General features: G+C 38.9%; 1 protein-coding gene and 1 long non-coding RNA gene across 2 annotated transcripts; one reads left to right on the top strand and one right to left on the bottom strand.

The window, feature by feature from the left end:
- fn1a (fibronectin 1a) lies at window positions 1-27,248 on the top strand. The gene is made up of 45 exons (XM_016295508.1): window positions 1-443; window positions 660-785; window positions 957-1,094; window positions 1,195-1,326; window positions 1,750-1,887; window positions 2,178-2,336; window positions 3,037-3,234; window positions 3,447-3,629; window positions 4,132-4,308; window positions 6,088-6,243; window positions 6,337-6,465; window positions 6,673-6,813; window positions 9,041-9,162; window positions 9,296-9,464; window positions 9,659-9,844; window positions 9,982-10,110; window positions 10,401-10,490; window positions 10,579-10,779; window positions 11,724-11,831; window positions 11,919-12,013; window positions 12,206-12,374; window positions 12,495-12,581; window positions 13,597-13,788; window positions 14,190-14,462; window positions 15,760-15,951; window positions 16,048-16,137; window positions 16,218-16,484; window positions 16,578-16,694; window positions 17,518-17,682; window positions 17,833-17,988; window positions 18,104-18,217; window positions 18,928-19,197; window positions 19,959-20,146; window positions 20,559-20,646; window positions 20,745-20,924; window positions 21,023-21,112; window positions 21,195-21,383; window positions 21,490-21,579; window positions 22,783-23,237; window positions 23,807-23,945; window positions 24,028-24,195; window positions 24,598-24,723; window positions 24,807-24,913; window positions 25,016-25,132; window positions 27,162-27,248. The coding sequence occupies exons 1-45, from the start codon at window positions 314-316 to the stop codon at window positions 27,228-27,230; spliced, it is 7,005 nt and encodes a 2,334-aa protein (XP_016150994.1). The 5' UTR covers window positions 1-313; the 3' UTR covers window positions 27,231-27,248.
- Window positions 14,742-26,232, bottom strand: LOC107602897 (uncharacterized). The gene is made up of 3 exons (XR_001611079.1): window positions 26,200-26,232; window positions 25,516-25,618; window positions 14,742-14,751 (listed from the first exon to the last, which is right to left on the bottom strand). It is a non-coding gene; the product is annotated as an uncharacterized lncRNA (long non-coding RNA).

The raw sequence follows: 27,248 nt of genomic DNA, 5'->3' as shown, positions 1-27,248 counted from the left end.
GCAAAAAGCGAGCTTCAGATTGGGTGTCTGTCTGTGTGGCTCTCGTACGCGTGTGCAGGGGTAGTTCCTCCTCCAGGGCGGAATGTGGAGGTCAAATAAAAGCGCTCCGCACATCTGAGCTCTCCGCAGAGGTGCGTGCAAGAGCAGGAGGGGCAGGACGCACAGGGAGAGAAACGGGGAACTTGGAGACTTGAAGAGGCTGTGGTGAATCTGAATCCCTCAGCCAGTGAACTACCGCGTCTCCTCGAGCCTCCATTGCTAGGAAAATAAGGTTTAACTGTCGGTATACTTGTGCTTCATCTCACCTGTGAAAATGACCGGTGGCCCGTTGGGCACGGCGTTGGCGGTGGCTTTGCTCGCCTGTACTGTGCAGTGTATGCCGAAAGGAACGGGAAAACATAGGAGACAAGCTCAGGAACACTCGGTGTCATCCGTATCCCAAGGTATGCGGTCCTACATGTGTTTGTTTTTGTTTTGATTCATTGAAATGATCAATTTAGTAGCTTACTGTTGGTTTTACGCACGCAAATGGTTAATTAAACGCTGGAAAATGTGCATTAGGGATACTCTTTTTCTTCTTTGTGTAATCATGGTTTGTTAGTGAGAAAGTTAAAATAATGTAGAGCTCAGTCAGAATACTTCCATTGTGTCCTCTGCAGATGGCTGTGTTGAGAATGGTCAGCTTTATGGAGCTGGAGAGCAGTGGGAGCGCAGTTATCTGGGCAGCACACTGCTCTGCACTTGTCATGGAGTTTCTGGTATAAAGTGTAAATCAAAGCCTGATGGTGAGTTCTCTTACATTGGATTTGTCCCTTAAAGGCACTGAACTGGATGAATGTTTCCTCACTTGGCTAAATTAATATCCATTTATATACATGTAAATGTATTTTGCATTTGACAACTTTGAAGTGTTAACTCTGAATAGTATGAGGAACAAAGTCCATGTCTGTTCCCAGCTGAGGAAACCTGCTATGATAAAGTAAACGCTCGCTCCTATCGGGTTGGAGAGACTTATGAGAGGCCAAAGGATGGGATGATCTGGGACTGCACTTGCATTGGCTCCAGCCGAGGGAAAATCAGCTGCACTATTGCGAGTGGGTAGACTGGAACTTTCCTTCACTGTACTTAATGGCACTTTGGAAATTACGGTTTTTGGAGTTGTGCTGCTGTTTACCTACTTGGCCTCTGTTGTAGACCGCTGTCATGAGGGAGGGCACTCCTACAAGATTGGAGACACATGGATGAGACCCCATGACACTGGGGACTACATGCTAGAGTGCGTCTGTTTGGGAAATGGAAAAGGAGAGTGGACCTGCAAACCTGTTGGTGAGTTTGAGCATTGTAAAAACCCATCAAGATGGGAATGTTGGGGCTTTTTGTCTGTGTGTTTGCTATGATATATATATATATATATATATATGTATATGTATATGTATGATAGTATACTTTTAAATGAACTTTATTGATGACTTATCATGCACTACAGATTTTTGTCCAATCAAATGATTTAAAAAAATCAAAAATCAGCTATTTTGTTTTTAAAAGGGTCGATCCCTCCAATATGTCCCACCCAAATTGGGACACCCAAATTTGGGTTTCAATACAAAATATGTTGACACAGGCAAGAAACTGCAATCATCAAGTGATTTAATCTCTTTAATTATAGTGGTTTTGGACATGACTGTGATACATCATGTAAGTAATAGTATTAACAGCATCATTTTATTAAAACCATTTTTTTCTTGATAGCGGAACGCTGTTATGACAATACTGCTGACACATCCTACATGGTTGGTGAGACCTGGGAGAAACCCTACCAAGGCTGGATGATTGTGGACTGCACCTGTTTAGGAGAAGGAAGTGGACGTATTACATGCACATCCAGAAGTAAGAACTCCACCCTTTTTAGAACTGTGCAACAGTCCAAACCACACAAAACTCCCTTTCCCAAACTGCCATCTGTCCAACTGGATTTCACTTTAATTATCCACTCAAAGTGCAGTTTGAAAGTGCAGTTAAAACCCTCTGACTTCAGCACAAGGACTTATTAAACTGAGTAGAAGAGGGAAAACGTATTACCTTATTGCGTTTTTTAAAAATGGTTTATTTAGAAGAGTTAAATGCAACATGATTCTGATGAGAAACATCTGCTTTGTACGTTTGTGTGTGCATCACAGATCGCTGTAATGACCAGGACACACGCACTTCTTACCGGATCGGAGACACGTGGAGCAAGACGGATTCTCGCGGACATGTGCTACAGTGTTTGTGTACTGGAAATGGACGTGGAGAGTGGAAATGCGAGAGACATGCGTCACTGCACACCACTAGCCTGGGTAAAAACCTCACATTTTTGTTAAGTGAAATAAAGCTGAATAGTATATAAATATTAATTGAAAACCCTAAAATGAAAAAACCTGGCAAATTAATAACAAAAGAATTCAGTTAAAAGTAAAAAAGTAAAAGTTCATTCAAAATACTGTAGTAGTATATGAATAATACAACACTGACCTAAAAATAAAAATTCTGTCAAATTTGCTTACTCTCATGTATGTCCAAACCAATGTTGTTATTTTTGAAGAATCGTCACACAGCTAATTTTCATGTGACAGTTCATAGTGACCACATTTGTCAAGCTCACAAAAAAAAAAAAACACTAAAAACAAATCTGTTATAGCTGTGAACTGTGTCCTATTTACCACGTGTTTTGAAATCATAGAGTTACTTTGTGCAAAAGGCAGAAATCATTATTCACTGATGACATTCCCCTTCACAGCAGCTCTCAAATCGAATATGAGTGGCTCATTTTGGACGTCAGTGTCTTGACTGAATATCATGATGTCCAATCTATTTAATTTGAGACCTGTATATACTTAATCTTAACTAAAATGCACTAAAAATATGTTAATATAAATACATTTAAATTATTTTAAGATTATTTGGGATGCCCCTGGATGTTTGTAGAGGCCCCCTAGTGGGCCCCGGCTGCCTGGTTGAAACAAAATATGTATCCTTATGTGTTATTTTGTGCACTAGGTACTGGGCCTCGTGTGGTGACCAATGTCCAGCCTGCTGTGTTTCAGCCACAGGCGGTGCCTGAACACCCCATGGAGGGATCCTGTCTGAGAGACGCAGGTGTTTCCTACGCCCTGGGCATGCGCTGGATCAAGACCCAGGGCAGCAAACAGATGTTGTGTACCTGCTTGGGCAACGGTGTCAGCTGTGAAGAGTCAGGTTAGTGTCATTGTCGATCAAACTATCAGTGTTCATTTAGATGGAATGATGTGCTTGTATCTCATGTTTTATTGTCATGTGTGATGTGTGTGTGTGTGTGTATGCAGAGAGCCAGTCCCAGGTGTATGGTGGGAGCTCAGGTGGCCAGCCTGTATCTCATGTTTTATTGTCATGTATTGTCATGTGTGATGTGTGTGTGTGTGTGTATGCAGAGAGCCAGTCCCAGGTGTATGGTGGGAGCTCAGGTGGCCAGCCGTGTGTGTTCCCTTTTGTGTTCATGGGGAAAACCTTCTACTCCTGCACGTCTGAGGGACGCAGTGATGGGCAGCTCTGGTGCAGCACCTCATCTGACTTTGAGAAAGACTACAAGTACTCCTTCTGTACAAGCAAGAATGGTAAGTTTATATACATTATTAACTTTGTTTAATGTTTCTGAAATCTCTTATGCTCACCAAATCTGCATTTAGTTGATCAAAAATACAGTAAAAAACAGTAAAAAATGTTCAGTCTTCAGTGTCTCATGATCCTTCAGAAATCATTCTTATATGCTGATTTGCTGCTCAAGAAACATTTCTTATTATTATCAATGTTGAAAACCTGCTTAATATTCTAATATTTTTCAGCATTCTTTTTTGAATAGAAAGTTTAAAAGAACAGCATTTGTAATATATATTTTTGTAACATTATAAATGCTTTTACTGTAATTTTTCTGTCACTTTAATACATCCTGAATAAAAATATGAATTATTAAAAGTATATTATATTAAGTATATTAAAAGTATTAATTTCTTTAAAAAAAAACTTAACCCCAAACCCTTGGGTGACTGTTCCTGTCATAAATTTATTGGAAGTTAAAACTGCTACTGTTTTTCACCGGTAAATATCTTCATTTTTTAGTTATGGTCACAACAAGAGGGGGAAACTCCAATGGTGCACTCTGTCACTTCCCGTTCCTTTACAATGGCCGTAACTACACTGATTGCACCGCTGACGGCAGGAGAGATGGCATGAAATGGTGCGGCACAACTTATAACTATGACCGAGAGCAGCGGTTTGGCTTCTGTCCCATGGCAGGTAAGTGCCAGTTTTACACTAGCAATAAATGTTGGAGCCAGAGAGAAAGAGAGAGTAGCAGGTTATGTCTTGACAGGAGCTTGGAACATTGGAGAATGGAGAATTATAATGTTATGAAAGCACTTTAGCCCTCTAACTATCCTGGATCTTAATAACGTGCCTTGAACACATCATTTTATCTTAAACTTCTCTTAAACATCGCATTTCAGTTCCCATTCTTTTCCTTACTTCGGGCATATTAGCAAAAAGACTGAACAGATAAAATAAGTGTCATTACATGCGTCTCACAGCTTTTTCAGTTACCTTGTGGTCTGTATGGGAGGAGATCTGATAACAGTTAAGACATGGATGTTAACTATGTGAAACAAAAGATCACTCTGCACCTATTCAGCTGTATTTACATAAACACCCCCTTCTGACTGAGCTTTGATGGGTGTCTCTGTCACCAGAGTGCCAGTTAGAGCCAGGCGAACCCTGGGGAGTTTATTGATATTGGTGGGATTCAGTGATCTGACATAGATTGAAACCAGAGCTGCTTTTTGTGTTGTCCTGTCGTGTTTGTTTTGTGGGGGGTAGAGATTCTTGTCTCAACATAGCAACCATTATCATACATCAACTGTTTTGGTTTTCAGTACAATGTGCAAAACGTGGGTAGCTTCGAAGCTTCGGCTATTGTTTAAGCACACATTTTTGTGATAGCGGTGGCCCCTTAGCTGTGCGGGGCTGCAGACAGAGGGGAGCTTGGCTTTGGACCAGAGTCTGGTTGGCAGTGGAGCATATATATCTGGCTGGTCTCCAGGGCAGCTGTGTAACCTCCTCCACTCTTAACCCTGGAGAGATTTCCTCACTCTTGTCCTCTTTTATTAACCAGATACACCAATCAGAGATATCCCAGTTAAAACAATAAGGAACTGCCTTGGGCTTTATGGATCTGTGGTCATTAGGATTAAGTTTTAGCTCTTTGACCCTAATTGACCCCCGAATTGCTTAACTGATTAATTATACTGATCTCTTTAGGCCATTAAAAACAATTCAGTTAACTGGATTGGGTTCTTCTTCCTCAAACTAAATTTTAACACTGCTGTTGTAGAGCTACTTTTGGCTGAATTAAGTTTGTTTCATAATTTGATGAACTTTCACTATTATTGAACTAAACTAAATCAGCACTGAGTTGAATAATGACACTATTTCCTTCCGTAGAGCTGCTTTTTTGTTAAATTGATTTTGCTTTATAACTAATGAACTTAGTTATAACTTAATGCAACATTAATTTAAACTTCAAAATAAAATTTTTAATTCAATTTAACACTGAGCTAAATTGAGCTGAATAATGACACTATTGCCTTTTTTAGAGCTGATGTATGGCTTAAATTGTATTCGTTTCATAATTGAAGAACATTATTACTGTTATTTTCTTGTTTACTACTGTGAAGCTGCTTTGAAACAATCTGTATTGTATAAAGCGCTATATAAATAAATGTGACTTGACTTAATTACTTAATTTAAAAGCTATAGTTGCCAATCCCCCAAGTTCCCATTGAACCATTATGGCTCCTGCTGTACTTCATGCTTATTCTTGTTCTATGAAGGATTTAGGAGGTTGTTATTTGGAAGTCCTCAAGTGCTTCAAAATAGATATATGCTTGTCTCATTGGCTGAATAGCCTTGAAGTTTGGTTAGTTTTTTTGCAAGGCAGTTGAGGAGAATTTAAAGATCTGCAGGTTTGTGCACAATTATTTCAGCAGTTTACTCAAATGTTTGTTGATCGGTTTCCATCAGCTCATGAGGAGGTGTGTACCATTGGTGAGGGTGTGATGTATCGTGTGGGTGATCAATGGGACAGACGCCATGATGTTCTGGGTCACATGATGCGCTGTACATGTGTGGGCAATGGCCGTGGAGAATGGAGCTGCATCGCCTACTCGCAACTCAAAGGTGAGACTTGTCATTTCTCTCTCCCATTTGTAATGAGTGCGATGAAGTTATGTATCATTGTGCAAATGTACATATATGTCTTTTCATCTTCAGACCAGTGCATTGTGGATAATTTGACCTACGAAGTAAATCAGACTTTTACTAAACGTCACGACGAAGGTTACATGATGAACTGCACCTGTTTCGGTCAAGACCGTGGACACTGGAAGTGTGACGCTATCGGTGAGCCGGCCGCTTCTAGAATTTCATCAATTAAAAGAGAAATGAGACATTTGTCTTCATTTGCTTAAATGAACATTTCTTGAAACAATTAGAGTGTCTTTTCCTCCAAATTGGAGCCTTAGGATCAGCAGTTTTTAGCCTTGTTCCCTATAAATGACCGAACTAATTATTGGATAATGACTGTGTTACTCCAATTTTAATTTCCAGATCAGTGCCAGGAGCCAGAGACTAGAGCGTTCTATCAGATTGGAGAGTCCTGGGACAAACTCATTGAGGGAATCCACTATAAATGTTACTGCTATGGAAATGGCATCGGAGAGTTGAGCTGCGAGCCTCAGACTTTCTCTGGTGAGTAAACAGCATCTTTTATGGGGCACATGTTCCCTCTCTCTCTCTCACACACTCTCTCTCACACACACACACACACACACACACACACACACACACACACACACACAAATAGAGTATGTGGGTCATGCTGTGTACTGCTATAAGTAGTCTTGCGGGCATGGGTGGGCATGAGAGGTTTGGAAGTCAAAGGCTTCCAGATGTTTACTTGGAGCAAGAGTGCTTTTTGCCGTTTCTCCCAGGTGTTTTGTTGGAGTGGCAAGGTTAGGTTAGGTTTCGCTCTTCCTTGTGATCTTTTCTTTTACAACTTTTAACAAATGCTCATCCTCTGGCAGTGTTTGAAATCAAGGATGTTGGTTTTAAGATGCCCTCATCCACACCTTGATTTGGGTGGGCCCGTGCCTTGTGTTTGCCGTCTGTTCTTTTGAAGTTCTGTGGATGGAGAAAAGCACACACCCAATCAACACAGCTGTCTCAATCACCCCCTACAGCCCTTTTGGCACTGTTTGTCTTCGAGTTTCTTTCGTCCTGTGCTAGGAATAAGTTTGAAATTCAACCAAACCTGTTACTTTTTCTGCTCGCACAGCATCTGTAAAGTCATTTAGCCATTATATAGTTTCCATTGTTAATGGTTGCCTCAAGTCTCCAAACTTTTGTAGAGGAAATCCGACAAGTAGGGCTGGACATTTACATTTAGTCATTTAGCAGACGCTTTTATCCAAAGCGACAGTATGATGGTAGAAATGTGAGATTCTACTATTAAAAAAAAATCCAAGATTAAGCTATATATATCATATATTGAGTACATTTATTAGTGACTAGAATGTTGGCAAATTCTATGATCTTTACAAGCTGCATTTGATTTTTGAAAATACAGTAAAAATAATAATATTTTACAATATTATTACAATTTAAGTATCTGGTTTATATTTTAAAATGTAATTTATTCCTGTGACGACACAGCTGAATTTTCAGCAGCCATTACTCCAGTCTTCAGTGTCGCATGATACTTCAGAAATCATTGTAATATGCTGATTTTATTCTCAAGAATAATTTCTTATTAGTGTCAATGTAAAAAACAGTTAATATTTTTTTTCTGTGGAAACCATAAAATATTTTTTTCAGGATTCTTTGATGAATAAAATTGTAAAAGAACAGCATTTATTTGAAATTGAACTTTTTTTGGTAACATTATAAATATTTTACTGTCTCTTTTAATCATTGAAAAATCTTTCTGACTACAATATTTTGAAAATTAGATATATAATATGATATAGATTTTATACTGTTACTGTGATATAAAAGTACAATATTTTGGTTGTATCACCAAACCCTAATGACAACTGCAGTGTGTTGTTGTTTTTTTAATCCAATCCTTTTTAGCCCAAACGGAATTTGTGAATTACTTGTATTTATACAGAACCACAAAGCTCCACCACAAAATCCGAAAAGGTCAGCATTAATAAAGTTTTCTCTTTTTGTAAGAGCTTGTTGGGGTCAGAAGTGATCCCTTTGCTCAGAGAGTGGAAGCAACCCCAGAGCAATATCCCTCAGTAATGGCGGCCAGCTGTGAGAAGGCTGGGAACAGCGGGGGTGAAACTGGTGCAGGCTGGCGGAACGTAATGCAGACTAAGTGAACTTTAAGTGCTGTACAGACTACCCTCATGGCAGTAATTGGGAAAAATTAGGACCAGATTGAAATCAGAAGCAATTTGGGGATATTGCCTTATGAGACTGCAAGACACTTGAAGAAAAATGAGTTTTATATATGGTGTTGGGTAAATAATAATAGAGATTTACCACTTCAGAAAAGTTGCTGGGGGTTTCAGAACTGTTGTTATTGTTAAAGCAGTTTGTCTGCTGGATTGAAAGGTTTAAAAGCCCGAGACGGTGGTGGTCCTCTCATCCTCGTGTCTCAGTGCTGAATCTGTGGTAAGAATCTCACAGGCTAGTGTTACGTTTCCCATTTCAGGACCAGAACACACTAACTCTTTCCTAGAACACCTCTGACAACCATAATGTATTTTTAGGACAGAAAACATCTTCGTTTGTTTTCAGCATGCCAGTTGTGGAAACACTGTTTAAATACTCTATTTGTTGTTTTACAGTATTAGCATGATGAGCAGCATGATATTTTCTAAAGACAGATTTTACGCCTTGCAAGTATAGGTGCTCTTGGCTGTAAAAATGATTCAAATATTGAATATCTTTTATATATCTCTATCAGGTGATCAGCGTACAGTGCAGATGATTATATCAGAGTCTGGCAACCAGCCCAACTCCCACCCCATCCAATGGAACACGCCGGCTACTGTACACATCACACAGTACATACTCAAATGGAGACCGGTGAGTCTCTTTTGTGACGCTGTATGCCCTTTGCTCGTTAAATGAAATTGAGTTCTGATTGCATTAGAGAGGTTATTTATCTAATAAAAACTATGGGTGCCTGTTGAGCTGCAACCTACTCGTTTTTAAACAGAAAAACACCCATACCCAATGGATGGAGGTCACTATTCCAGGCCATTTGAACTCTTACACTATTGCTGGACTAAAGTCAGGAATCACCTACGAGGGTCAACTCATCAGCATCCTGCATTTTGGACATAGAGAAACCACTCGCTTTGATTTCTCCACCGTGCATGGCTCATGTAAGTCATCCAATGATGTAAATGGCTATGGGTCTCATTTACTAAACGTGCATGCACATGTATTTGTTTCTAAAACCACACAGTTTCCAAGCATAATTAATTCCTGAATTCATCTGTAATCTGAATGGGATTTATTGTATCCAAATGTTTGGAAGTCATGTTTGTTAATGTTCCCCTTTCTGTTTCTTCCCTAGTGACACCCTCTGAGGGAGAGACCACCCCGCCTCCTCCGATGGTGGACACCTCTGAGTCTGTGACTGAGATCACTTCCAGCAGTTTCGTCATCTCTTGGGTGTCTGCGTCCGACACGGTGTCTGGATTCAGGGTGGAATATGAGCTGAGTGAGGAGGGAGGGCAGACCGGACAGCCCATGGTCTTGGGTTAGTATGTGCATTACAAGTTTGGCATTTTTATTTTAGTCAGCTGAGACTAGCAAACCTCTTTGTCTGCAGTTGATTTGTAGAAGTTGAATGCACCTATATTTGCAATACCTGCTAACTTGAGTATCCGTTTCCAGACCTTCCTCATACGGCTACATCCGTGAACATCAGCGAACTTCTCCCAGGAAGGAAGTACACTGTAAATGTGTATGAAGTGACTGGAGAAGGAGAACCTAACCTGATCCTAACTACTTCCCAGACTACAGGTAATCCTTTCCTATTTGTCTTTTTTGCTTTTTCTTGGTCCCTAGGACAAGCCATATGTGACTTAACATATTTCTGGGTGCACTAAATATTCAGTATAAAGTGGTGTAGAAAGAGACTTATATTAGACTGTAATATACAGTTTAATATAATATAATATAATATATAAAAAGATTAAAGTAAATCAAATTTGAGTGCTATAGGAAGTCAATTTCTTGTCGACTTTCAGTTGCCACTGAGAAATACTCTCACTTAAAGTATTTCACTATATGATGTGATCTTTTTGGCACAGCTCCTGATGCTCCTTCTGATCATGAAGTGGAGGATGTGGGGGAGGCCTCCATCATCATCAGCTGGTCTAAACCTGTGGCTCCCATCACGGGTAAACGCAGGCTTTTAGTCTGTAGTAAAACAAACCATTATGTGACCTATTCACAAGTTGTACATAAATGTATGTCTTGTTTATTTAGGTTACCGTGTGATTTACACACCATCTGAAGAGGGTAGCTCTGGTAGTACTGAGTTGAATCTGCCTAACACAGCCACCTCCGTGACCCTGGGTGACCTTCGCCCTGGTCTGCTCTATAACATCAGCATCTACTCGGTGGAAGAGAATCTGGAGAGTGAACCTATTTTTGTTCAGGTCACAACTGCTGGGGAACCACTGGCAGGTATGAAATCACTATGTGGGTGAATCTCTAAAAAATTATTATGAGGTGACAATGCAAAAATAATTAATTTAGGTTTTTCTAGATCTGTTCTTGACAGGTTTTATGAGATTCACCCTCATGTTTAGAGAAGAGATGTGTTACTTGACCTCAGATGCGTGTCAGGATACATCTGAAGATAATAACTTCTCTCTGTAGTGCAGTGGAAACATAACATGATGTCATCAAGCCATAAATGTCTTTTATTGTTTTCTTTTGACTAGATTTAGGTGCTTTGTCTGGCAGCCGAAAAATAAGATCACATTTCAGTTGAGTCAGCTAGTCTGCGTCCAAACGCCTGTGAATCCCTTATAGGGTAATATGTTGAAAGTGTGCAGATCTTGATTTTTATGGGGACTGACTGGGAGAACATTTCAGAGGTCTGACTGTTTCATCCTGATCTGGCAAATCGGCAAACATTGCAACTTTGCAAAACTGTCTGGGTCTCAATGAGGAGACATTTGTCTGGTGTTTACCCACATTGACTTTTATAGCATGCTCTGATTCTTCTATGACGTAATCTTGATGATGCGAATGCTACAAAAATGGTTCCACAAACATTTTAGCTTCACATGCAATCAGGTTTTGATGGTGAAACATTATAGCTGTTTTTAAAACAGTCCTGAAAGCCTATTATTCTTTCCCTGTCAGGCCGGCTGGTCTGTCGGAAGGGTGTCTGAATTCCTTTGCTCAGATGAGCAAGTTTTACAGAATGGTAAACACATGGATTGCCATGTTTGAATGAGAGGCTACAATAAACTTAAGCCCTTCAAAGCAAGGTCAGAATCAGATTTTGTGACTCAAGAGGTAAAAAAAAAAAGGTTTAGTTGAAGAGCAAGTATTAGGATAGCATGAAACTTTATCCATGGTAATCTGAAAGAGGAAAAAATATTGTTTTCTACCCACAGAGGAAGTTGCGTCTCCAACCGATCTGCAGTTCACTGAGTATACTGCCACTCTGCATGCAGAAAGAGGCAATGTGCTTAGTGAGGAGTCCCTCGCCTCCTTCACCACAAGTGAGTTTCTGTTTTAATTTTTTAAAGCTCCAAATACATTTGCTTAAAGAGTGCTAATGCAATAGTCCTGCATTTTCTGGATTTCAGTTCAGCCAATGGGAAATGCTCCTTACTTCAGCACTGATGTCACAGACACCTCCATCATTGTCTCCTGGACCCCTGTGCCTAAAATTGGATACAAGGTACCGTTAAAACATGCCAGAGCCATTTTGGCACAACTATAGGCAATCACTCTTGGTTTAATGGCTGTTGTAAGACGCATGTGAAAGTACTCTTGAGAAACTGACTTTTGACATTCTTTTCTCTCACGTTCACACACATTTCAGCCATGATTACTCAATACACAGTGTTTACGCTCTAATTCTGCTCTGCAGTTGACCGTGAGGCCCAGCCAAGGTGGAGAAGCTCCAAGGGTCATGATCTCAGAGTCTGGTAGTGTCCTCATCTCAGGTCTAACTCCTGGAGTTGAGTACACTTACAGCGTCCAGCCGGTCTTCGACAGTCATGAGCATGGCAACCCCATCACTCGACGCGTGGTCACTCGTAAGTGTGAAGAAACAGTCCTTATTTTATTGAGTTTATTGAAGATGTGGGAGTGTGAGAGAAACGTTTCTCACACTGTTGGTGGAGTCGTACAGCTGTCTTATGACTATCTGTCTACAGCTCTTTCTCCACCCACGGATCTGAACCTGGAGTCCAACCCGAACACTGGAGAGCTGACGGTTCAATGGAGCGATGCTAAAATCCCAGGTTAGTACTGAGATATTCCTCATAATAGAACAAATCCTGTTTTATATGTGCTTGTTAAATTTTCACAATTTTTATTTGGCAAGGACACATTAAATTGATCAAAAGTGATGCTAAGGACATATTACTGTGTACAAAATAATATTATATTTTGAATAAATGCTGATCATTTGAACTTTGTTCATCAAAGAATCCTAAAAAAAGTGTAGCAGTTTCCACAAAAATATCAAGCAGCACAACTTTCAACATTTGATAATAGTAAGAAATGTTTCTGGAGCAGCAAATCAGCATATTAGTATGATTTCTGAAGGATCATGTGACACTGAAGACTGAAGTAATGAAGCTGAAAATTCAGCTTTGCAGTCACATTAATAAATTGCATTTTAAAATATATTAAAATGGACAGCAATTATTTTAAATTGCAATAATATTTCACAGTAATACTGTTTTCACTGTATTTTTGATCATATAAATTGAGACTTTGATCAAAAATACAGTAAAATGAGTAAGAGAACAGTAAGGGACTTTTCCAAACATCAAAGAAATTTTACCAATCCCAAACTTGTTGTCTTTTATATCTTATATTTCTAATTATAATATATATATATATACAATTTATTTTACATAATAGTAATTGAAATGAATAAAATTGTCATGCAATTTTCATATATATATATATATATATATATATATATATATATTGTACTCTGTTGCTAAATATTTCATCAACAAGAAATTGATTTGTGAGAGAATCATTCTCTTATGCTGATCTTCATCAATAAAATCAATCAAACTAGTTCATCATTTTCCAAACACATAAATTCCAATGTTCCAGCAATTGCGTACAAACAACTAAAAGTTTCCATGAAAAGTCATGGAAATTCATTTGGTCTAAAATAAAATGCAGGAACACTGTATAATGAAAGTATGTTCTGTCCTTTCTCAAATGAGCTCATGTGTTCACTATGCAAATGCACTGCTTGCTCTTCCCTTGGTAACGCTTGTTCTGTTCCCGCAGACATCACAGGTTACAGGGTGACCTGCACTCCCACCAAAGGGCAACAAGGGAACTCTATAGAGGAGTTTGTGAAGGCAGGACAGAACTCGTGCACGTTAGAGAATCTGAGTCCAGGAGTGGAGTACAATGTCAGTGTGTTTACTGTGAAGGATGACATGGAGAGTGTTCCTGTCTCCACCACTTTGACTCCAGGTAGGTCTTAGAGCTTTTTTTGAATCACAAATCACCACTCACTTCAATTTCATGTCAGTAACTATGCATAAACTGGGAAAGCATGTGTATTGTAATCAGTGCAGTGCTTGCTTTTAATGTCTATTTAGATATTAAATACAGAGAACAGAGAAATTACATAATACACATTGCTTTCTCAGTAATTTTCAATAAAGCATATGTTTCTGTTGTCAGCATTAATCCTAATCAGACGATTTTGTGATTGTACTATTCTCAAATCACAAATTCCTAACACTCATCTCCATGGTTCAGTATTCACAATATGAACCATGAAGGATCTGTTTTCTGGTCAGATGACTTACCTCATCTTTCTGTGTTTTGTCTATGTCTGTGTTGGGTCTCTGGCACCTTCTCTCCTCCAGATGTGCCCAAAATAACTGACCTTAGCTTCATCAACATCACTGACTCCACTATCGGCCTCAGCTGGAGTCCTCTTAACTCTACCGCCGTTACCGGCTACCGCATCACGGTGTTGGCTGCTGGGGACAGTGTCCCAATCTTTGTTGAATTTGTGGAGCCCACGGCAGGCGTTTATACTGTGCATGGTCTGGAGCCCGGTATTGATTATGACATAACCGTCACCACAGTCACAGAAAATGGAGAGAGTGAACCAATCACCATCACCCAGCAAACAGGTAAGAGTTTGTGTGTGTGTGTGTGTGTGTGTCTAACTATACTTGTAGGGACATGTCCTTGTAGGGACAATGTCTCCAGGACATAGAAATCTGACAGAAATAAGTCTTTGTTGAGGACTTCTTTAAAGAAAAAGGTTTAAAATAAGGGTTTTCTCTTTAATCTCTTTTGAAATTTAATGTATTCCTGTGATGGCAAAGCTGAATTTTCATCAGTCAATTACTTCAGTCTTCAGTGTCACATTTGACAGTTAAACAAAGTATAAAGTACATTTCTTTAAAAAGAATCTTACTGACCCCAAACTTTGAATGGCAGGGTATATGAAAAATATGGGGAAAGTAGAGTTTGATGTTAATGGGAATTCAAAATAATAAAGTAAAAAAACAAACAAAGTGCTCCTTTAAGTGGTGGTCAGCACTTAATTAATAAAGTACTATTATTTTGTTACATTTTTACATTTTAAACACATGGACTAGAAATAAAGAAAAAACTGTGAAAAATATAATGACCTGTTGACCCAGATGAATGTGCAATAAATCTGTGCCTTCATACATGTTAAATATTCCTGCTCTTTGTTGCTACAGTATTTCTTTAAGTACATATGGCAGCCATATCCCGGTCTGAAAGCCGGTGTGTCTTATTTCAGCACTTTATCCTTTTTCATACTCTTCCCCCACTCCTTCTGTGTTTCTTACTTCCTCACTCTCTTTTTACTGAAGAAAACTGATGTGTAGACCAGACCCACATGGCATCAGACTGTGTGACGTCTGCTTTCACATAAACAGACTCTCAGTCAGACCTCTAAAGATGGTGCTCATTTTCTCACTCTTTCCTCCACCAGTGGCTTTTAAACAAGCCATAAAGCTTGTTATGGCCGTAAAGCTAGAGGTTCACATCTCACTATTTCTGAATAAAGTGTTTTAGTACTTCAAGTTTCAGTGGAAGTATTAAAATCACTAAGCTGAAATAAAAATAAAGCTAGATTAAAAAATGACAAAATAACATATCAACATAAACAAACTAAAAGTCAAATGAAACCTGAAAATGTAATTCAATTCAATAATATTATATGATTTCCTAATATAATTTATGGTAAAAGTATATAAATAATACTAAAATAACACTGTTTAAGAGCCCTCCAAAATGTGACGCTGATAAAACAGTCACACTGTCACTGTCATATTTTACACAGAAATATTTTTCCTATGTGTATGTTGCTTCCATCAAAAAATTGTCATAAAACACAGCAGCTTTTGAATGGAAATGAAAAATCATGGCCTTCCTTCCTGTCTCTTTTAGCTGTCCCTGCTCCATCTGGCCTGTCATTCGGTGAAGTGACCGCAGACACTATGCTGGTGACCTGGAAAGCCCCTCAGGTGCCCAGATCCTCTGATATCGAGCGCTACATCATCCACTATCATCCAGTCGATGACGACGATGACACCATTGAGCAAACTGTAGATGGAAACACAAACTACGTTGTTCTTCGCCGTACGTGACTTATAAAAGAATTGACCCTTATTTGTTTGCGCAGTTCTGTCCGTAGTGAATACTCATTAGTAAAGAGACTCCCTGTGTTATTTTTAGATCTTGTGCCCAACACTGAGTACATGGTGAGCGTGATTTGTGTCTATGAAGAGAGAGAGAGCTCACCTGCCATTGGCACTCAGAGAACAGGTGAGTTCGTTGGCTAAAGCTGTTAAATAAGAGATCTGTTTCATTGGTTGACTAAGTCATGCATCCTTTTTACTTCACAGTCCTCGATGCACCTGTCGGCCTGCAGTTCTCAGATGTTGGCACCAACTCCTTCACCGTACGCTGGCAGGCTCCTCAGGCCGTTATCTCAGGATACCGTATCCGCTACCAAATGACCAGTGGGGGACGTGCTAAAGAGGAGAGACTGCCCCCATCGAGGAGCCATTTCACCCTCACAGGCCTGACCCCGGAGACCGACTACAGCATCAGCGTCTACGCCGTCAGCGGATCCCGCGAGAGTCTGCCTCTAACTGGAACTCAGTCTACCAGTATGCTGCTACTTTCTGACTTTTGTGTTCTCATTGCAGCTCACTTTAGATCTTATTCGTACTAATTGTCTGTCATCACTGTTTCTCTGTTAGTCTCTGATGCCCCCACTGACCTGGAAGTCATCTCCTCAACGCCAACCAGCATCACCGTTCGCTGGGATGCCCCCTCTGTCACTGTGAGGTACTACAGGATCACACACGGAGAGTCGGGTAGGTGATTTGGATCATATTGAATAGTGTTGATAAGCTTACGTCACTTAAGGCCATTTCACACCAACACCAATATTCGGCATGAAAAAATTCAGTCTGATTTTCACATGCGATGTGTCGGTTCAAAATAATGCATAAAAATGGCAGATGGACAGCAAAAAAATGCAGATTGACTCTCTGGTAATAGAATAGAAAAGATTTGTAGAAAAGCATAAATTCCCTGGTTACTCCGAAACACAAAGTGCTACACAAGTTTACATTTCTGACATCCGCTTGGCACAAAGAAAGGCAGTCAAACAGTATTTAAATGTTGTCTAACAGCAGTTCAGATTTTTTTTATTCACTATGACGTTTATAAAATAACACAAAATGACAAGAAATTGTGAAAAATGTAACCCTCCCTCAAAATCAGGTCCCCATAAAGACGCTGCGCGATCCTATTTGCTCACATATCTTATAAACCATGCATTTGCTCTTACCTTACATGTATTCACAATAATCTTCAATGTAATTGTGTGTCAAAATACATTTACAATTAATACATTTTACATTTAAATTTCTGGTCATGTGACCGAAAGTGCAAATCTTGCTGGTGGGCCATCTTTATTTGAAGTGCAATGGAAACGTAATTAGAACCTCTCTGTAAAAACAATGAAATGCACTGATGAAATGCAAATGATTGTCAGTCTGAACAGATTTTTTCAAATTTAAATGTTTATTGCACCATTTTTTTCCACAGAATATTCGTCTTTGTGTGAATTGATGGTCATTTTACCACAGTTTGTTTGGCGTTGACCGAATTGTTCTAATTTTTCGCATCCAGGAGGTTTTGACGCTCCTCAGGAATTTACTGTTCCCGGCTCCCAGTCTACTGCCACTATTGAAGGCCTCCGTCCAGGCACTGATTACACTATCACTGTTTACGCTGTGACCGGCAGAGGGGACAGCCCTGCGTCCAGCACCCCCATCCATGTTATACACAGAACGGGTAAACCGATGCATCTGAGAATGTCTGTCAGATCTTTGTTCACTGATTTAACAGACTTTTTAAGGATTTCAAAAGACAGGATGGTGTAGAAATTACACTCAGCTGAGAGCAGAAAGGTATAAATAATGTGCTTTGTTTCTTTAAACATAGATATCGAGTCTCCATCAGAGATGGAGGTGACTGATTTGAAGGACAACACTATTACTGTACGCTGGAGCCCAGCAGTGGGTCCCATCTCAGGATATCGTGTCACAGGAACTCCACTAAATGGACAGGGACCTACTTTCTCTGAGGTGGTTGCTCCAGGTAATGCTTATCATTCTCAATAAAAAAATATTGTGTTGTGCCTACTCTTGAAATGAAGGAGGTAATGCTGTCAGAGTGAGAGTTAAATAGGTGTGTTTTTCACATGTAACTGCAGACCAGATTGAAATGACGTTCTCTGGCCTGATGCCGACAGCGGAGTACACCGTCAGTGTGTACGCTTTGGGACAGGACGGAGAGAGCCCCCCTCTGGTCGAAACTATAGTCACAAGTAGGTGTAAAAACTTAGAAAAATACTTATCTTTTTTGCTTCAGTGTCATATAGTGTGTAAACGTGATTGGATCCCTTGTGAAACAGAAGTACACTTTAGCATATTTTTTAAAGGAGTGCTTATTACAAAAATAATGCTAATTTTGTACAAACTGAATATAATGTTTTCAGATATTTTAGTTTATTAAATGCAACTAAATGAATGTGTATTATAGTTTAATTCTATATTAAATGCAATTAGTTGAACATTAGTGTTTTTTTAAATCTGCTTAATATACATTTTTTATGTAATATCAAATAACACATTACAGTTAAACTAGTACAGTTTAGTAATAGTACATGTGCTTCAAGCATACTACTTTTCAAGCATGACAAAACATTATTAAAACAATGATTTAAAATGTACTATAATTTTTTTTTATTTGCTATTACAAAGTGTACATTTTAAATGTGTTCTTAAATGTTTCAGGAAAGTCATACAATTAGTACACTTAACAAGTGGCTTTAATTTCATACATTTTATTATTAATTTGCAAGTACAGTACAACATTCAATAAAATTAAGTCACTTCTTCATAAAGGATGTTAAAGACTTATGAACATGTCACTGTTAATACATCAATTTGTAAATATTATAAAATATTGCAGATGTAATGACATCACGTTTAATTGAAACAGATTCATTCATAGTTTCAAATATTCTTTTCCTAGTGGTGGACAAACCCAAAGACCTGTCCTTCACTGATGTGGACTCAACCTCCATGCGCATCTCCTGGGAGAGTCCTGATGGGGTGGTCTCCTCTTACAGAGTGCTGTACTACAGTCCAGAGGAGGGGGAGAGAGAGCTGTTCCCTGCCCCACATGGAGAGGATGAGTCTGCAGTGCTGCATGGCCTCAGACCGGGCACAGAATACACTGTTAAAGTCATTGCACTGCATGACTGGACCCCCAGCACTCCATTAGTGGGCACTCAAACAACAGGTATTACTTTGGACTGCTACTCTTCTACTATTTAAGATCAGGTCTATCAAAATTCAGTATTTCTGACTGTAATAATAATTTTAATGTATAATAATATTTTAAATTGTATTGTTATACAATTTTAATTCCTTATGTAAAAATGTAACCTAATTATAAATGCTGCTTATTATTTACTCAGTCCTCACAATAAGACTCTATCAAAAGTTATGGAGTGAATGAAACCTAAAATCATTAAATTAAAGTGACGTGTGCTTGTATCTTTCCAAGCAACTTTTAAAAAATGCTGAAAAAATGTATCACAGTTTCCACAAAACTATTAAGTAGCACAACAGTTTTCAACATTGATAATAATAAGAAATATTTCTTGAGCAGCAAATCAGAATATTAGAGTGATTTCTGAAGGATCATGTGACACTGAAGACTAGAGTAATGATGCTAAAATTTCAGCTTTGCCATCACAGAAATAAATATATATATATATATATATATATATATATTCAAATAGAAAACAGTTATTTTGAATTGCAATAATATTTCACAATATTACTATTTACTGTATTCTTACTGTAACTTAACTTTTAGTAGCCACCTAGCAATCACCCAGAACACCTTAGCAACTGCACAGTAACATGCTAAACACCTACAACAATATCCTTTACAACATCGCAGTATTGTGGTAGTGAGTGTCGTGTTCTTTAGAAAATGTTCAAATCTGGTCATTTAAGTATTATTTTCTTTAATGTTCTCTTCTCTCCCTGTAGCTATTCCTGGACCCACAAGTCTGCACTTTTCCCAGGTGGGTCCGACATCCTTCACTGTCTCCTGGTCTTCTTCTGATGTCAGGCTGACAGGTTACCGTGTGGCCATCACCCCCAAGAGCAAGAATGGACCCACTAAAGAGGACAACATCTCCCCTGACTCAACTGAGTTCCACGCCACTGGACTCATGGTGAATAACCATCTCACACTTGCAGTGTTCATGTTCATTCTCTCAAAACTTTAACCTTACTGATATTAGACGTAATGTAGAACAAAATACTCTCATGCTTTTCGTGCCAAAAAGTGCTTAAAACAGCACTGAGGGGTTTCATGGAAAAATCTCTATCGAAACAGCTGTTCCTCAGGTTTTGAGGCATTTATTTCTTGATTTTAGCTGTGGTTGTGGGTTACTGGTAGTAAGAGAGCAATGCTAATCTCCATCAGGCAAACCTCACACTGTACGTCTACCTTGTCATTTTGGTCAGTGGGTAGATCAAAGATTAAAGCCTGTGCCAGATTTTTTTCAGAAAATTATATGGTGTTTTGTGAAGCACATTTTCAAGGCTTTGCTTCATTTCTTCCCCCTGTATGTGTGTTTATAGCCTGGCACTGATTATGAAGTGGAGGTTTACGGTGTGATGAACTCTCTCACCAGCCGTCGTGTCAAAGGAGAAATCACAACACCTGACAGTAAGCCACCTTCCCTAAAACATCACTGAATCAGTCCCGCATTCTCCACCAATTTACTGTGTGCTGGCCAAAACTAAATCTAGATCTCATTTTCCCAGACATCAGTCCACCTCGACGTGTCCGTATAGCCAATGTGAAGGACTCCTCCATCACTCTCACCTGGCGCTCTAAGACCGAGGCCATCTCTGGCTTCCTGGTAGAGTCCACACCCACCATGGGCGGTCATAACCCTATCCAGAGAACCATTGAACCCGATTCACGCACCTACACCATTACTGGTACAAAACAATATAACTATATTAACTTGTTTTACAGGCTGCAGCATATAAATATTTGTTTTGAAATCTGAGATTGGTTTGATCATATGATTCTGCAGGTCTGGAGCCAGGAACCACTTATAAAATCAATATCTATACTCTGAATGGAAGCTCACGTAGTGAGCCTTTCACCCTTACAGCTACTACAGGTATAATAATATAATGTAATATAATATAATATTATATAATATTATATATTTAATAAATATTTAATATTTTTTGCAAAACCAGCAAAACCAGTTATCAGCCCACCCACAAACCTCCATTTCACCTCTTTGACTCCTACTTCGATCTCCTTCACCTGGGAGCCTCCACGAAGCACTATCACTGGATACTATGTGACTTATGAAGAGGCTGGAGACATTCCTAAAGAGTTGACCCCTCGACCTCAGGCTGGCAGGACCTTCGCTTCCATCTCTGGTACTGTTCTTTCTCTGTTTATAGCTTTCATAATGTTGTGCCTTTTTGTTTCTCCTTAATTTTGTTGATAGTTTTTGATTAACGTTTTTGTGGTCTATATATGTAGGTTTGAAACCGGGCACGGAGTACATTATCAAGATTGTGGCATTAAATAATGCTCAGAGAAGCATTCCACTGATTGGAAAAGCAAAAACTCGTAAGTACACCTTTGTTAAGCTTTCTCTTACACTCCAGTTTAAAAGTTTGGGGTCAGAAGGTTTTTTTTTTTTTTTTTTTTTTTTTTTTTTTTTTTAGCCTTTGTGCACAGCCAGCCTTGTACTCTTCTAGGTTCAAAAAACTGTCATCCATGAAATGTGTTGCACAAATTCGAACATCTGGTTTGTGCTGTTCTGTTGTAAATAACTCTTAACCAATGATTCCTAATTGCATCTACTTCCGGAAGGCCAAATAAAGTGCTTTTGCTTTCGCACTGAATCACACAGCGTCTCCCTGACATGGCTGCATCAACACTGCTGCTGTTCCTGAAACCACACCTTCTTTCTTTGCGTGCACATTTGGGCGGCATTATGCTAATATTTCCACATATTGACGTAGATATGTGGGGGCGTGTTAGAACGAGCCGTTTTAGGTAGGTGTGGCTGACTCTTAACTATTATAAAGAATATCTCTTTGGATTTGAGACTTTAGTCTTTGCAACTTTACAGATCTTCTTTATGCACCAAGAGCTTGTAACACTCCAAAGAGAAAGGAAAAAATTTAATCGCATCATATGACCCATTTAAATAAGTCTCTAATTTAAAATAACTGATTTGTATCTTAAGATATTTTAGAATATATTTTATTCCTGTGATACCAAGTTGAATTTTCAGCAGTCATTACTCCAATCTTCAGTGTCACATGATCCTTCAGAAATCATTCTAATATGCTGATTTTCTGCTCAAGAAACATGTATTATTGTCAATGTTGAAATAGTAATAGTTTAAGGATTTTTGGATAGAGTATTCAAAAGAACAACTATTGTTTGAAATCTTTTGTAACATTATATGTTTAGTGACACTTTTGATAATGCGTTCTTGCTGAATCCACATCTACATGCTGAAATGCATATTTTAAGTAGTTTGTGGGTACTATTTGCACTAAAACTGTTATTACAATATATTTTATGACGATTTTTTATGAAGCTATTAATACATATTACATAGCAAGGCTGGTGATATGTATTATATAATATTACATGATATGTGCAGCTCCTTTTTTAATCACTTACATTTAAAATAAATAAATGCATGGCTGATATAATCAAAGCACAATGAATTAAATGTGCTTTACATTGCCCTCTGCTGGCAAAATATGCTATTGCATTTCTCATTTGCTTGCCCCAACACAATTTCCCTGTTAGAACTGGAAATTCACCAGCCTGCCCCCCAGCTCCCTGACCCCAGCCGGCCCCGCCATGACATCCTGGATGTGCCAGAAGACAACGACCACTTTAACAACCACGTGCATATGCTGGGGCCAAACAGACACAACACATTGGGGCAGCAGGGCCAACACATCTACACTGAATATCAGAGCCACAACCTGGGCAATAAAGGCGAGCAGCCTCATCCCCCAAGCCACCGCGAGCCTCTGGTCTACATCCCCCTGCCGGGAGCAGATGGCCAGAGAGTGCCAGTGGTGCAGGTGAGCGAGGGGCCTGAACCTGGCTTCCCTTTCGGTGGCCTTTACAATGAGACAAACCTGCCCCAGGAAGCTCAGACCCAGACCACAATCATGTGGCAGCCTGTGCCGCACACCTCAGAGTACGTGGTGTCATGCAGTCCCATTACAGAGATCAATGAGAAGAGTTTCCAGGTGAGTAAACAATCAAATCTGATATTGAAACTATTGAAAAAATCGAATTATTCACAATTAATTGCATAGATCATTATTTGCTGATAAAGCTCCTGAATCAAGAAGATCTCAAATATTACAGTACATTATTGTGGCAGAAAATAACTGAATAGACTGAATTACTGAATGGGCATTAAAAAGTTGATTTGAGCCATGTGCATAAGAGCATTTCATGGTAAATGATTAAATGCAATAACTTAAAAATGTAATAATTTATTATAAAATAAATAATATATATATATATATAATAAGTATTTTATATATAAACTACCCTTTAAAAGTTTAGGTAGAAACTGTAAATTAAAAAATAAAAACACATTTATATGTAGCAACCCTTATTAATAGATTGGTATGCTAAAACAACCCACAGGCACAAAACCTATAACACTTCAAGTATAAAAACTAAGCAAAAGTGTGAATTTACCTGTTTGGTCCTATATAATGCTACTATATAGCTACTGATGTGTTTTGTTTTTTTTGTAGTAGTAGTATATTATCAGTGATTAATACATACACTCTCTCCCCTTCAGATGCGTCTGCCTGGTACGTCCACTAGCGCTACACTGATCGGTCTCACCTCTGGTGCCTCCTATAATGTTCTTGTGGAGTCTGTCAATGGAGACCAAAAACAGAAAGTCCTGGAAGATGTTGTGACTGTCGGAAACAGTGGTAAATAATCCCTAAACCAAACATATTTGTAACCACATTTCAGAAGTTTACATGCTCATTCCTGACTCCTCATATGCTTTAGTTCCAGGGGCTGGAGTGGTTCCCACAGGCAGGGATGTGTGCTACGACACATTCACCACCACCTACCATGAGGTGGGCGCAGAGTGGGAGCGCATGTCCGAGACAGGCTTTAAACTCTGGTGCAAGTGCCTTGGCCTCGGCAGTGGTCATTTCAGATGTGATTCATCCAGTGAGTGAATGAGCTGTGCCGCTACATGCTAAACACCACACCTCACTCTAGCATGGGTGACCGTTTGCCAATTACAAATGTTATGTTATATATTTTATGCAATTCTTAGTGAAGTAAAACACATGTGGACTTCAAACTCCATACTGTTGCTCATGCTAGCTTTTCCTGACATGTTTGTAGAGGTCATCAAACATGGCAGCCAGAGATGAGGTGGCTCATGTCTCAGATTTGTATTGCCAGCCTTTAACCAGACGATATTAAACTCTGGGACCAGCTTATTATGTGCAATAACCACTGTATGAATGTGTGTGAAGGATGAATTCACTGGAAACTCTCAAATGTATTTCTCCAGACAATTTTGAGGGTTTACATACTAACCAACACACATCTTTGAATCTACAGAGTGGTGCCATGAAAATGGCCACAACTACCGAATTGGCGAGAAGTGGGACCGTCATGCTGAGAATGGACACATGATGAGCTGCACCTGTCTGGGCAACGGGAAAGGAGAGTTCAAGTGTGAACCCCGTAAGCAGAGTTTTTCAACAGTTGAGTCTAAGCAACTTTCAACATTTAATGGTTAGTTGATTGACGTTCATTCTCTGCTGTAGATGAATCCACCTGTTATGATGATGGGAAGCTCTACCAGGTGGGAAACCAGTGGCAGAAGGAGTATCTCGGAGCAATTTGCACATGTACCTGCTATGGAGGACAACAGGTAACACTAGGCTTCACGTCTTCTCTATATTTCAGTGTATTTACACATTAAAGAGTTTCTACATTATATATTCCCATGATGAAACCCCTGCTGTCTCTCCAGGGCTGGCGCTGTGAGAACTGTCATCGTCCTGGTGCTGAAGTTGACGCGGACCTCATTCAGCCTCCAGTGCGCTCTGATGCTTACGACCGCTACAGAGAGAACGCCCTTCGCAAACTGGTGAGTCTTTATGTGACAGACAAAGGCTTCAAAAACCAAGAATAGAAGAATCAGATAAATCTCTGATGAAGGTCAGATTTGAGTATAATTATAGTGAATATTGTGTAGTATCATGTACTACTACACATTCAAAAGTTTGGGGTCGGTAAGATTTTTAATAAATATCTTATGTTCACCAAGGCTGCATTATTATAATTTTTTAAAATTAAAACACAGTAAAACAGTAATATTGTGAAATATTATTTCATTTTAAAATAACTGTTTTCATTTTAATATATTTTAAAATATAATCTATTCCTGTAATGCAAAGCTGAATTTTCAGCATCATTACTCCAGTCTTCAGAGTCACATGATCCTTCAGAAATCATTGCTGTTCAAGAAACATTTCTGTATTCTTAAAGGGGACATAACACACACAGTTTCACCCAATCTCATGTTAATCTTGAGGACCTATAGAGTACTGCATCCTTGATATCTCCAAAAAGTCTTTAGTTTTACCATATTTATAAAAGAAAGATACAGCTTTATGATTCTCTCCGGAAAAAGCCAAGCCGTGGGCGGAGCTAAAGATAGATGAGCACTTGCGCCGATTGCCAACAAAACAGAGACATTAGATGCCGTTTCACTTACAGTCTGCAGTACTGAATCATGACCGGGATCTTTTATAGCTGGGACCGCTCCATCTTTCAGTATCAAACGATGTGCAAATCCAGCGTGGAACTGGGCCTTGTTTATAAAACATTTGTCAACAAACACACTTGCAAAACTCCGTTGCTGCTCTGGAAAAACAAACTGCATCCACTGTTTATGTAACGCGGGGTTCTTCGGGAAGCTGAACAAGGCTATCTTTCCCTTACAACCAAAAACACACTTCTTTGGAGACATTCTTACCGAGTGAGCAGCGCTGCCAGATGAAGCGCGTTGATGGGTGCGCTCTTGCTCTCGCTCTGGTCGATGCGTGCACAGGTGCGTTCTTCCGAGAGAAATGCCCATATAAGGAGTTCCACCCTCTTCTACGTCATGAAGAGCCACGATCGAAAAAAAACCTCTCCGAAACGTGTACGAACCCAGATGTAAGATTTTTGGCACAGAAATACTCCATCATACGTCCAAATTGTTTTTTGAAACTTTGTCCATGCTTAGCATGAGAATCCAACAACTCTGAATGCATGAAACAGCATTGTACCCCCCCTTTAAGCCCCGTTCACACCTAGAACAATAACTATAAAGATAATGATATTAGCGTCTACACCAGTGAATGATATAGTCTGTTTATTCTAAGCGCACGCACATCTGCCACTTTAAGTTCTCATGCTCATTATAGCCGGATCAGAAGATTGGGTGTAAAAAAAATTATCATTCATCAGCTGGAAAAAAAACGTTCTGAAAGTGATTCCAACGATATTGTTTCTGTTTGCTTTTATCGTTATAGTTGTGGTTTGGACTCTTCTATTCTTTAATAATGAGAATGATTTTTAGAACTTTATCTTTGTTATCTTTATAGTTATTGTCCTTGGTGTGAACGGCCTTTACAATAGAAAGTTCAAAAGATAGCATTTATTCGAAACAGTAAAAACATTCATAAATTTACTAAATGTTAGTCACATTTGATCAATTTAATGCATGCTTTCTGAATAAAAGTATTAAATTATTTTAGAAATAAGTCTTACTGACCCGAAACCTTTAAACGACAGCAATATATATATATATATATAATAGTGGATACTGTAAAGTCAGTGTAACATTATTCCTTATTAAAAAGTGAGGTTAAAAAAGTAAGGGAGATTTGTGGTGTCATTCGAAAAGGAAAATTAGTTTAGACATGGAGTTAGTTAGTTTATTAGATTATGAACCAAAACTTTCTTTTTTCTTTTAAGTAATGTGCACTGCTTAGTCGTGCACAATCAGATAAATTACATGTATTTAATAAAGTTGATAGGGTGACTCTTAATTCCATATTGACTTTCAGTATCTGGAAATGTTTCAGATTTTGCTATAAAACAAACACATTTTTATTTTCTCCATACAGAACATTCAATGTCCAATCGAGTGCCTGAGACCAGACCTCTTAGCAGATGCTCAGAGCCCTCTAGAATAAACGTGTCTATCAATTTTG

Source organism: Sinocyclocheilus grahami, unplaced genomic scaffold (assembly GCF_001515645.1).
Source record: "Sinocyclocheilus grahami isolate Dianchi unplaced genomic scaffold, SAMN03320097.WGS_v1.1 scaffold337.1, whole genome shotgun sequence".
NCBI lineage: Eukaryota > Metazoa > Chordata > Actinopteri > Cypriniformes > Cyprinidae > Sinocyclocheilus > Sinocyclocheilus grahami.
Note: the sequence above shows the minus strand (reverse complement) of the source record. Positions and strands in the feature narration are given on the sequence as shown.

Coding starts and splice junctions, on each gene's coding strand:
- fn1a (XM_016295508.1), top strand. CDS start 314: ATGACCGGTGGCCCGTTGGGCACGGCGTTGGCGGTGGCTTTGCTCGCC. Junction 10,780..11,723: donor TGCTGGGGAACCACTGGCAG/GTATGAAATCAC, acceptor TTCTACCCACAG/AGGAAGTTGCGTCTCCAACC. Junction 12,582..13,596: donor GAGCGATGCTAAAATCCCAG/GTTAGTACTGAG, acceptor CTGTTCCCGCAG/ACATCACAGGTTACAGGGTG.